The sequence below is a fragment of the Mesoplodon bidens genome (assembly GCF_964165515.1).
Source record: "Mesoplodon bidens genome assembly, chromosome: 2".
Lineage (NCBI taxonomy): Eukaryota > Metazoa > Chordata > Mammalia > Artiodactyla > Ziphiidae > Mesoplodon > Mesoplodon bidens.
In genome coordinates this window covers 145,211,031-145,223,761 of record NC_138177.1, presented here as the reverse complement: position 1 = coordinate 145,223,761, position 12,731 = coordinate 145,211,031, and the positions used below count along the sequence as shown (strand labels likewise).

Below are 12,731 nucleotides of genomic sequence, written 5' to 3'. Positions count from 1 at the left end.
ATGTGCATAGTTGGAGCCTTTTTTGAATGTTCCCAATGCAGAGGGGAAAGAGAAAAGAGAAGCAACTTGTATTAAGTGGTTACTTTACACAATTTTTCCATTAACAGTAAAAATCATCTTTGTAACAACCTATGAGGTAAGTACTACTCTCTCTATTATATAGAAACTGAGGCTCAGAGAGATAAAGGAACTTGCCAGAGATCACAGGGCTCCTGAATGATGGAGGTGGGATTAATCTGACTCCATCTAATATCACACTGCTTCCCCAGGGAGAAGGGTGAGGGTGGTGGGGATAGTGGGGGAGAATGGGGTGGAGGTGGAAGGGTAAGGGTAGGGTTTCATGCTATGTTTTAAAATCAGTATATCCCCCAAGTTTATGCTTACTAACACTGAATTTTAGCCCTTTACATGAAGGTTAAGCAACAAGAGCTCCCCCACCATAACTAATACCTGTATTCCTCCCCAGTCATTATTTGGGGCTTGGAGGTTGTGCAGATGGTATTGTTAAGTTATTCTCATTACGAGAGAAATAGGGCGGGACAGAGGAGGAATGTGACAAATCAAATCCTCAGGACCAACCAACCAGATAAACAAAAACACAGGTGTCCTTATAATTAAGGTGCACGATGAGCTTGTAATGCCTTTGTGTGAAGATTCAGGACTTCTAAAGAAAAATAACATTGCCCTTAATACAGGAATTGCCTTTCAAAGGAAGAAAGTAAGTTTCCATGCTCTTACTAATTGTTTTGTTACATCAAGTTGACTATCCTAGAGCCACAATATGACTTGTAATTGTAAAATTATCATAGATTCCATTTATGGTTTCTATTGGGAAGGAATATAAATTATCATTATATCTTGGAGAATTGAACGTAATTCTAAAACACTTGTTTTAGATAGGCAATACCATGCTGATAAAATTAATATTTTAATATATCACCTTTAATTAACTGTTTATATATACACACACATATATGAATATATATATAGCCTAAAATATATTTTCAATTGATGAGAAACAGTGTTTTTCCCTGTAGCATGGTTCTTAATACAATGATGATTTGCTCTTTTTATGAGTTTTTTATAAGTAGTATTACCTTAACATATTCGATTATAAAATTGAAAATGTATTATTTTTTTATCTCTGTGTGGAATTTTTCAATTGTTTTAAAAGACCTCATAAATCCAGAGAATAGTTCAAATCTCTGAGTATAATAAAATGCATGACAAAGTCAAGTCCTAAATATGCCAAATTGTTTTCTTTGAAGAATCCATGGCTAAACTGATTTTGGAAAAGTTAAGACTGGAAAAATTGGTATTTTTTTGTATATTTTGTTTCTGGGTTTGATGTCTGTTTTAGTAATATAAGCACATGTAAATGCTACATGGGTTTCTTTTAAATGGGGATTACTTCCTACTATGAATTCTGACACGTTTTGCATTTACATAACCTTTTGGCATTAAATAACAATACGTTCATATATCACTATAAGGAACATGTATTAAGATCTTTATATTAGTGTGAAAAAGGACTTACAATTTGTAAAATGTGTAATCATTTAAAAAACTCTAAGTACACCATGCACTGTTCTTATTGCGTTCTGTCTGTTAACTCATTTACACTCAGAACAACCCCCATGAAGTTAGTTCTAATATTAGGCCCATCTTACAGATGAGAAAACTGGGGTACAAAGAGGGTTAAGTAACTTAACTTAATCACAGAGCTAGTAAGTGGTAGAGCTGGTATTCAAACCAAGACAGGTTTTAGAGCCCATAATCTTACCCACCACCGTATAACCAAAGTGGATTCCCTGGAGAGGTGATTGGAGCACTAAAATTTTTATAAAGAGCAGAACCTGCTACAAGAGTTGTGCCTAAATTATTAAAAAACAACTGGCATCAAGTATATATATACATCTGCATATACATCTGCATATCTGCCACTATATTAAGCTAAGTGCTTTAAGTGCCCCCTTGCATTTAACCCTCACAACCACACTATGATGTGAGCATTTATCTGATTGTGTATACTTGGACAAGTTGTTTAACTTTCCTCAACTTAAGCTTCAACTTCCTCATCAGTTGATGTGAGAATGAGATTGTAAACAGAGTGCATAGCACAGTGCCCAGCACAAAGTAAACTCATTAATGTTAGATATTATTGTCATTACTGTTTTTAGGCTTAGAAAAACCAAGTTAACTTGTTCAAGATGACATACTTTTAAAAGGGCAGAGCTGATCTAGAAACTAGGTCTGATTAATACCCTAACTACAGTGGTTAAGACTGTGTCCTTTACTGTGCTAAAGTGCCCTGAATTCTTGCCTGCCAGCCTTTCCTACAATATCTTGCTCATTGCTAATAATCAGAGATAGTCATTCATTAAAACAAAATTTGTTTTAATTCCAAAACAATAACTATTTACTATTGACATTTTTAAAAATACAGATAAGCAAAAGAGGGAGAAATAAAAATCACTCATAATCCCATCTTCCAAAATAACCAGTTACCCTTTCAAAAACAGGATACAATCTTGTGACCTCCTTTTCTCACTTTGAAATATACTGTGAACATCTTCCCATGTTGATAAATATTCATGGACTGTATCATTCTTAATGTCTGCAGAATATTCCATTGTATGGATGATCAGTCCCTTTTGCTGACCATTAAAGACTATTTCCAATTTTTGCATATTTCAAACTATGCTACAGTAAAAATCATAGGGCCAAGTCTTTGAACACATTAATGATTACTTCCTTAAAACAAATTTATAAAAGTGGAACTACTGGGGCAAAGAATATAAGTTAGCAGAATTTTGAGTTGGTATATCCCCATCCGCTCAGGAACAAAACCCTTTTGTTTTACATAGTCAAAGGAGACTGTGGGAAAACAGCTCTTATAGTCATCGGGGATTATTCAGTTTTAAGGCTGCACCTTTTAAAACTTGGATTAAATGAGATAATCCATGGAAAGTGCACATAAGTGCTCAATAACTAACAGCTATCATAATAATGAAAATAACATCAATTTTGTTTTGTTTGTCATTCCCAGTCCTCCTATTACCTAGGCAGCCTCTTTAGCTTATTTGTGTCTATGTGAAGGTCTGAATGGATCAAGTCATAAAAACAGAAAATCTGAGAATCCTGAGAATTGTGAAATAAAAAAATAAAACAGGAGTTAGGAGAACTTTTACAATTTTTCCTCCTGATTCCCTTGTGACCTGGGCAGGTCTTCTCAGGACCTCAAAGCCTTCACCTATAAAGAGGCATCAGATAAGATGATTCTTTAATATTTCCATTCTAACTCTACCGTGCTAAGCTTACTTCAACCAGTAAGTCTTGCTCATACCTGTATTTCCTATATTTTGAACCAAAGTAGATTTCCTTTAGGCAATAATGGGCATTCTCAACAACCTAACTGTGAGTTTCTGGGCCCTGGGTGTGAAAGTTTTACAAAGGTCAGGGAGGGCCCAAGAAGCGACTTGCCCATTTTTAATGATCATCAGATTACCCAGCACCAGACCAACGCTGTGTTATTCAAAAGTCTGGTGTGGTTTAGGAGGCCACAGAGCAACTTGGCTCTCCCAAGTCATTGAGGCCAACATTTATACCTGAAATCATAGTGCACAAAAGTCTAGGTTATTTTGTTTGAGATTTAGTGATGTTAATCATTGTCTCCATTTCTCACTTTACTTTGGATATATCTTAGACACCAGTCAACTGGCCAAACATGGCTTGAAGGATCCAGTTAGTGTGTCCACACTCCGCCAAAGACAGGCCACCTTTCTAGTGCGCCTTCGCCTAAAGGGTAAGATTTATTCTAAGGGTTCCAAATTGGTCACGTTTGCAAATCCTCGGAGCCCAGCACAGTGTTTTGCCAAGAACATCGGTTCAAATGTTGTTGGCGGACTTGAACTGCCAAAAAAGCTACCTCACTTAAAATTTAAGCACAGGTAGCAGTACTGGAGAAGAGATTTATTCATTCAACTTCTTGAGCATAAACTCGATGCTAGGCGCCAGGGCCGGGAACCGCAGGGGTCGATCCTCCAACTCCCGCGCGAGGCGCCCCCTGGAGACGGCGGTGGGGGTGGCGAAGCGACCGCTCAGCGCTGAGCGGGTGAGCGAGCCAGCTAGCGAGCGAGCGCGGGGCGACTCCGCGGACGTCCTCCCTGCCGCCGCGCCCCGCCCAGCCTCCGCAGCCTCCGGCTGGACCGCGCCGCCGAGAAGATGCGCCTCAAGAGCCAGGTAGCCGCGCCTCGGCCGGCCCCGCGCCCCTGATGCCCCGCCCACCCGCTGTCACGCGCGACCGCGCGGCCACGTGGCCGGGACTCGGTCATTCCAGGCGCCCAGCCCCGCCACCCGGACTCTCAGGGAGGGGGAAGGGGCCCTCACAGGAGGGAGCCGCCCCTGCGCGCCCCTGGCCCGGGGACTTCTGGCGTCCCCCTCAGCCGCCCAGCTGGCGACTCTGTTCCCGAGGGCCTCTGGGTCCTTCCCCCGCGGGCCACGAGACACTTTCCCTGCCTCAGGGGAGACAACCGAAAGTTGGGTTGCCGTGCACCCCGCCCCCCGCGGCAGTCGACCCAGCCCCAGGGAGAAGACGCCGCCCCGCGCGCGCCACTCCCCTCTGCTCCTTTCCCGAGCTGTCCTCGGAGTGGCCTTGCTGAACTAGCTGGTGGCGCCAAAAAGTCCGGGCGGCTTCGAGCGAGCGGGGCCCCAGAGTGCTGGGCGAGCAGGCGCGCATCCTCAGGGGGGCCCCTTCTGTCTGTGTGACTCCCGCTAATTGTCGAGAAGCAGCACCCTCCAGTGCCTTTCCCCTATTACAGCCCGCTGTCGACCTGGGGCTTGGGATATTTCTAGATGAGACTGAGCGGGCGCTTCCGTTGCACTGAGCAGTGCTCTTGTTTAGCGGAGGAAAAAGGAGGATCAGGTGTTGGGTAGGGTGTATTTGTGTGTTGTACTCGTCTCTCTTTGGGCTGGGGTTGTCAAGCGTTTAGGATTTAGTAAACACACGTCCTGAAGTCTTGAACTTGCTGGAGACAATTCGTTTCTAAAAGAGAGAGAACCTCCCCTCTTCCAACATATGCTAACGGATTTAGGGAGACCACAGGGAAACCTCGGAGAGGAACTTCTCAAAAACAACTCCAGGTTTGGGGGAATATGAGTCATATTGATTCCCCAGGGTTAGCCGGTACTGCTCAAGGGTGGTAATTCTCATAAATCTTCCCTCTGGGGAATCAAATACCTGCTCCACAACAGTTTGTCACGAACCCTGTGGGTTCATGAAAGCCTGCCTGCGCCCCTTACCAAGCTGCTTTATTTTAGTAGAACCCCTTGAAGAGGCTGCCTCACATTACCTTCCTGCATTTCTGCGCCTAGTTTTTCATTATTTTATAATACTTGCAAATTGACACTGAACAGGCTTTAACCTCAGTCATTTCAGAATAAGTTTGATGTTTTAAGTGAAATGTGAATGGAGCTCCATTTATGAGGGAAGTAATCTGTGTGAAGTGTTTTGTAAATGTGAGTGGGTTGAGTTTAAAACACTGAATAAAATTAATGTAATGAGGAATCAAATGGTTCAATCCAGATGTTTGCCTCCGTGCTTCCCTAATAAAGTGAGAGTAGAGTGCTTCACAGCACCTCTCCTTGTGGTTCTTAGGTAGAGTGGATTGTGGTTGACTAAGAATCAGTGATGGTTGGATTCCTTCCTTTCATTTTCTGAAACATTAACTATTCCTTGGGGCTGATGGGGTTGTGACCTACACAGAGGACTTTCCCCCTCTCCTGACTACCTTAGAAATATTTGAGGGATTTACATGCAGGTTTTTAGCTAGGGAACTTGTAAGTAATCCTCTTTAGTTATCATTAGTATTAGCCTCTGAAACCTTTGCTTGCTCATACGATAAGGTACTTGGGTGTGATTGTAATAGAGGTGGGGTTGTGGGTTAGAGTTGGTGGCCTCACTAATTCCACTACTTAGTGTGTTTTGAATTAACAGAAAACTCCTTAGCATTTGTGTAGAGGCAATAGAATTTAGCACGAGGGATTCTAATTCAGATATTCTTGGTTCAGGTCTATCCCACCACTCAGTTGTTATGTGACCTTGCATAATCAATTCCTCGGTCTTACTATTTTTTCCCACTTCCCAATAGACTAATGGGGATAATACCAGCCTTTGACATGGGAATTAAATGGAATACCATATATGTACAGTGCCTGGCATGTGGGCACTCAGTAAATACTCCTATTAACGGTCCATAACAGTAGCTGTTACCATCACTGCTACTATATCTGCTGAAAAATACCTATCTATAGTCAGGGAAAGAGGTTGACTGCAAAGGGTCATAAGGGAATTTTCTGGGGTAATTGAAATACGCTATATTTTGATTGGGGTGTTGACTGCAGGGTGTATCCATTTGTCAGAACTCATCAAACTGAACCTTTAAGATCTGTGCATTTGACTGTATGTGCATTACATCTCAATAAAGTTCATTTAAAAAATTAACCTCCAAATGTGTTAAATACATCCCTTTTGAGAGGCAGGAGTTGACCTAACAAGGTAATTCTGCATAACCTAGTGATTCATTTCCAGAGGCCCCTCTGCCTTTGAGCGTATCTTCTTCATAAATTCGTGTGTTGGGTCATAGGAAACATGGAGGGAAGGAACTATAATTTTTCAGGTTGTTGTCAGGAGTGATGGTCCATGGAGAAGAATGATTATTTGGCTTGTGCCAGGATTATATTTAATTTGGAACTTGCATATGGTATTAGTTTTTACTAATAGCTTTTTAAAAACCAGATTAAAATGTTTTATTTGATCCAGTAATGCTCATTTGCATAATATTTCCATCCAGTAAGCACAATTCCTGAAAGTTCATAGTGATTTTGCATCCCTTCCCTTGCTTTCAGTAAATTCTTTGCATTGCTGGTAATTAAGTGAGATACCTAATGTGCATTTAGCACAGTATCAGGCACATGGTAAATGCTAATATATGCCAGCTGTTATTATTAAAATTGCTATATTTATATTCATCATTTTTTGGAGATGGAAATCAACACTATACAGATTTTAATGTCAATTCACTACAATGATGCTGTGAAAAGTTTTTGAAGTGGAAACAAGCCAATAATTATTAATAAAATATTGTAAAAATAAAATCTCATCCAAACATAGTGGTCATAACTTTTCAATGGTAGCCCTTAGGAATACGGGCAAAACCTATGATGGAAGCAAAAACATTTCTGAGAACCAAAAGTATGCCACAGAGAGTATGTTAACTTGTTTACTCACAGACAAGCTCCTTGGACCCTCCCTCAAGCCTTCTAATTCTTACTTGAGACATAGTTCTAACATGCTTGGTTCCCTAATTTCTCAGCCTGCAGCAGATTAGAAGGCCTGAAAGATAGGAGACACAATGGAATTTCAGTAAAGGTGAGCTGGAAATGAGGGACAAACAAATTACAAAAGTAAGACATGAGAAATTAGTCTTAATCTTAAATAGAAGCAATAATTGAATTAGAGTACTGAATAACAATTGCCAATTTTGTTGGAATTTTCCATTTTATTCTTTAAAAGGGTTGCATCATGGTATGCTCTATTTTAAAAGGGGAATAGCATATAACAATGTATTTTTAGGAAGATTTCCATCTGATATGATTAGATTAGAGACTTTGGTTTGTTAAGAGGCAAGCTTCAGTTACCCGTAAATTTTACCTAATGTGGAATGATTTATTCCCTTATGATACTGCATAAATGAGGTATCCGTTGACATTCATGCTTGTGATTTGTGATTGGGAACTAGATTTTTAAAACTGCATTCTTCTTTTCATGCAATGGCATAATGAGACGAATCATACGTGGTGTATTAGGTTGCTAGGGCTACCATAACAAATACCACAGACTGGGTGACTTAAGCAATAGAAATTTATTTACTCACACTTCTGGAGGCTTGCAGTCCAAAATCAAGGTGTAGGCAGAGTTGTTTTTTCTGAGGCCTCTCTCCTTGGCTAGTATATGGCCATCTTCTCTCTGTCTTCACATGGTCTTTCCTCTTTCTGTGTCTCTGTCCTAATTCTCTTCAATCATATTGGATTAGGGCCTACTCATATGACTTAATTTTACCTCAGTTATTACCTCTTTACAGGCCCTACCTCCAAATGCAGTTGTATTCTGACGTACTGGGGGTTTAGATCCTCAGCATATGAATTTGGCTGGGGGGACACAATTCAGCACACTATCCAGTAAAAAGCTGTATTGGTTCTTTCAAAATATTGTAGCTCCGTACGTAGTCTAGGAAACAAGTCAGATTTTACTTCTTGTTTTGGATCTAGATGTTGTACTTCCCTGTTGCAGTAAGTAACCCAAACATATCCATCAGGTATCAACACACACACATGCACATACGCACCTTTTACATGTGAGGCTGATTACAGCTGAATCAGAGTTAGGGTCATTGTCCAAGCTGAGTTTAATCTGTGACTGGGTCCACTAAAAATCATGTCCTTCATTGATGGGCTGTGCAGTGGCTTCCTAATCTTTCTGACTCTATAGCACTTTGGGTGGTGGAGGTAGAAGGTTTGGCTTTCTGGAAAGAATCCATTTAACCCTTTGATACCTTCATACCTAGTTCTGTCATTTGAGCTCTTTGTTTGACTTTCCAGTTATCTTTGCAATAAAATAATTATACTAATCTTTCTATTCATATTTTCTGCATATTAAAGCCATGAATGTATGGACCCAAATTTGCTGCACAAGTAACCTTTCTTCACTCAAATCAGAACCTATTTGAACCTATTCAAATAGGTTTGAACCCATTTGAACCTATTCAATAAGTTTGAACCTATTCAAATTTTGAATAGGGTAGGCCTCATTGAGAAGGTGGCATTTGAACAAACTTGATGGAGATGAAGAAGTTAGCCATGTGGCTATCTGGAAAAAGCAGTGGGAATAGCCCGAGGAAAGGCCCTAAGGCAGGAGTGTAACTTGAAGGGTCCAAGGAACAGTTTACTGTTCTCTGAGTGATAGTTTACTCAGAGGTACCTAAACTGCCCACTTCATGGTTTAGTACCCTTACCAGTCTGAAATTTATCTCAGCTCCACATATTCATGCATCAGGATGTGGTATTTTATCTAAAGAAAAGAAAAAAATCCTTATCTAAAAAAAGAGACATAAACTTATGTTGTGCAAAAATGGCTCTCAAATGCATTATGTGTGTTACTACCAGTTTGTCTAATTTGCACAGCCTCTGAACAACTGGCAAAGTGGCTAGTGTTGATGTTGCAGCTGCCACGGAGCTCCCAGTTGCTTTAGGAATTTTTACATTTTATTAATGCGATGACAGAGTTTACAGTTATCCACGGTATGTTAATTACAAACACTTGTTATCTATAGTACCAGCTTGATACTTGATCTTATAGTTCCTTTAATAGAAATGTTACAGCTTTTACATTTAATTATAATGGGGATTAATCATCACATATGAGTTTTCACCTATGAGCAAAAAATTTGGAACAAATTTATGTTGAGATGAGACTATTAGATTTAAAATGCAATGCCAACATAGCTTTCTTTTTCTGACTTTTAAAATTTACATTAACAAAAAATTGCTAATGTCAGTGAGCCTTCTGAAACCATTTCACATGGCTGAATGATTGACTGATTAATTAATTCAGTGAAAATTTGTTGAGTGTCCAGTATGGGCCAGACCCAGTTGTAGGTGCTTGGAATACATCAGTGAACAAAATTCAAGTATCCCTGTCAGTAGGAGTACAAGGGGAGATAGAAATTAAAAATAACCATAATAAACATGCACATTATGTGCATGTAAAAAGGTTATAAAAAATAGAGTAGGATAAAGGAGATCAGGAGCTTGGGCAGGAATTGTAATTTTGAATAAGGTAGACCTCATTGAGAAGGTGGCACTTGAACAAACTTGATGGAGACGAAGAAGTTAGCCATGTGGCTATCTGGAAAAAGCAGTGGGAATAGCCCGAGGAAAGGCCTTAAGGCAGGAGTGTAACTTGAAGGGTCCAAGGAACAGCAAGGAGGTCAGTATGGCTAAAGAGTAGTGAACAAGAGGGAAAAGATTATAAATCGGATTATAAGGTTTGCATGAGGAATAAATGTTGTCATGGTTCATCATCCACTGATAAGAAGATCTTGCTTAGCTTATATACCAAGCACTTTGTAGGTACTCTGCAAATGCTTGTTGAATGCTTCTTTGGCAAATGAATTGGTGCTTAGAAGAACTGGTCCTGAACCACAGTAGAAAGCAGAATAGGCCTCTAGAATTGTTGCTAATTCTGTTTCTGGAAAACATTAGAATTGGATTTGGGAAAGGCAAAGAGCAGAAAAATAACATGGAGATGCCGATGTGTAGGTGTCTGAGTCCTGTCTGACCATTGTAGCACCGACCTCACTAGGGAATTAGTTTTTTTACTTAGCCTTAACCATTTGGTACTGAACAATTCCTTTTCAGTTTGATTTTTTTGTCTTCAAGATTTGTACTTTTAACCAGAAAGAAAAAATTCCGGTGTAGAGCTACTCTTGATTTGAAAGTTTGAGGTCTGTCAACTTCAGGAGACCCATACCATAGATTGGTGTTATTCTTTCTTGTTTACTTCTTATAGGATGGATCTCATAATTATTATATTTGTGTATTTTGTTTACAGTTTACAAGTTATTTTTATATATGTTATCTCATTTGACCCTCACAGCAAATCTGTGTGAGAAGTGGATTGCCATCATTACATTTTGAACTGGGTATCTTACATTTGCCCTCTAGATCTACTCTCTACCCTTTTCCCCATCCTTTCTGTGGCCTTGGAGGCTGACCTTTACAGACTGCATCAGTGGGCTTCCTTGCCATCTTGATTCTAGAAGGATTTGGCCAGTGGGAGCACTGGCAGGATATCTGAAGGCAGAAAGAAAGTGAGTTCTGGGTATTTATTTCCCCAACTCTATCTCTGCTAGGCTACTGGTTAGCAGTGACTGTGTGGAGGCTGCAGCCCATATCCATCCTACAGGTACAGCTCACTCTCTCCCTCTCTTTCTCTCTCTCTCTCTGGGTTCTTTCAAGGTCAAAGAGGTGATAATGAGTCTCCACTATTGCTAGCCCCAGGGTGCTTCATCATTCCTTGATGAATTTCCTTCATTAAACCTTGCTCAGTTTTACTCTTTGAGTATGCCTTCTGTTTCCTGACTCAGACCCTGACTGAGACACAGCTTTAATGATGACAACTTAGACAAGTTGGGCAACCTGCCCAATGATAGAAATCTGGTAAATTACAGAGTAGGGACTTGATCCTGGTTTTGTGGCTCAGAGGCAAAAACCTTTCTACTTTGGTGTCCAATTGAAAGTGTACTGTATGGGATATTATTTATTGGTATGTCCTTAAACATGGAAGGGCCTTTGTAAACAGTAGAGCTCTTTAAAAAGAAATACTATTCCCTTTCCTGCCAAAACAATACAAACAAACAAACAAAAAACCTAAACACGTTATATCTTCGTAAGAGAAGCATGGAAACAAAATCAGGAAGCATTTAGACTGTTTGCTTTTGGTTATTCATGGTGATAAAAAATAGGGACATTGTGAATAATTAATAATCTGGAATTTCCCATTTTCATCTCTCTACTGGTCTACCATAAAATCCTCTTTACTCAGCCCTATTTTACAGTCTCTTTTCCTCCAATTGGTCACCAACACCAAACATTGTCTCTAAAATGTAGATGTGACCCTGCCATTTCTTTGCCCCCCACTATCCACAGGATGAAGCCTAAGCTTATTGGTTTGTTATTGTACATTTATCCTTACCTTTATAAGTAAATATATGGCCTTCCATTTTCTCCCATTCAAATCCTACATTTGCTCTGCCATTAAATTTTTTGCAGTTGACCAAACATACTTCACATTTGCTTTTGCCTGTTTGCATTTGCTGTTTTCTCTGCCTACAATATCACCATCCTTGCCCTCAGCCCCATCATCTGTCAAGAGAACCACTTATCCATCAGAGTTCTGTAGGAAAACATCACATGAAACCTTTTGGACCCCACAGGCAGAGCAGCCAGACTTGAGGAAAGAAGCCCAAGTCCTTGAGGACAGAATCTGGGTCTTTATTCATCATTGTATCCCCTGAGTCCTGGGGCCTGGTCTAGGGCCCTGCATTTAGTGGACAATCAACAAATACTTATTGAGTCAATGACTCTGTGTGAGGCTCCTTCAACCAAAACCTTTACAAGAAAAGTTTTTAAGTTGTTTTTACTGATTTGAATTAAAATATCAGAAAGGTTGGATGAGGATAGCAGCAAAGAAAAGATAAAAAGCAAAAATTCTGAGTTCTCATCAACTGGAAATTTCCTAAATACAGAGTCCATGCCATGGAGTCCTGTTTTTGCTGCTAGAGGCTTGAGTAGGACTGTATACAACTTTGGTCTCTTATCCAATATTTCGATGGCTGTGGTTGACCTGTGTTAGTTTTGTCTGCTATGGTTATAGAAAAGATTTCCCTTTTTTTCCCCTGAAGATTGGTTGGCCATTTTTTTCCCTACATCTCTGATATTAAAGGTCTTTTAGTTCTCACAGCATGAGTTTCTGAACAAAGGGTCATCTCAGAAGCAGCAGTTTTGAGGATCTTACTCAGGTCATAGGAACCAGTGTTCCTGAAAGTCCCTGGTCCATGACCATAATAATTGAAGTCAAATCCCGAGTTTATATTACAAGTAAGAATTTTGTA

At 40.0% G+C, this 12,731-nt stretch overlaps 1 protein-coding gene across 1 annotated transcript in view; it reads left to right on the top strand.

The window, feature by feature from the left end:
• Positions 1–4,144: 4,144 nt before the first annotated feature.
• Positions 4,145–12,731, top strand: part of ELAVL4 (ELAV like RNA binding protein 4) — a 152,226-nt gene continuing 143,639 nt past the window's right edge. The window contains exon 1 of the mRNA XM_081220300.1: positions 4,145–4,242. Coding sequence (XP_081076426.1) covers positions 4,225–4,242 — 18 coding nt within the window. The 5' untranslated portion in view covers positions 4,145–4,224. The remainder of the gene's footprint in view (positions 4,243–12,731) is intronic.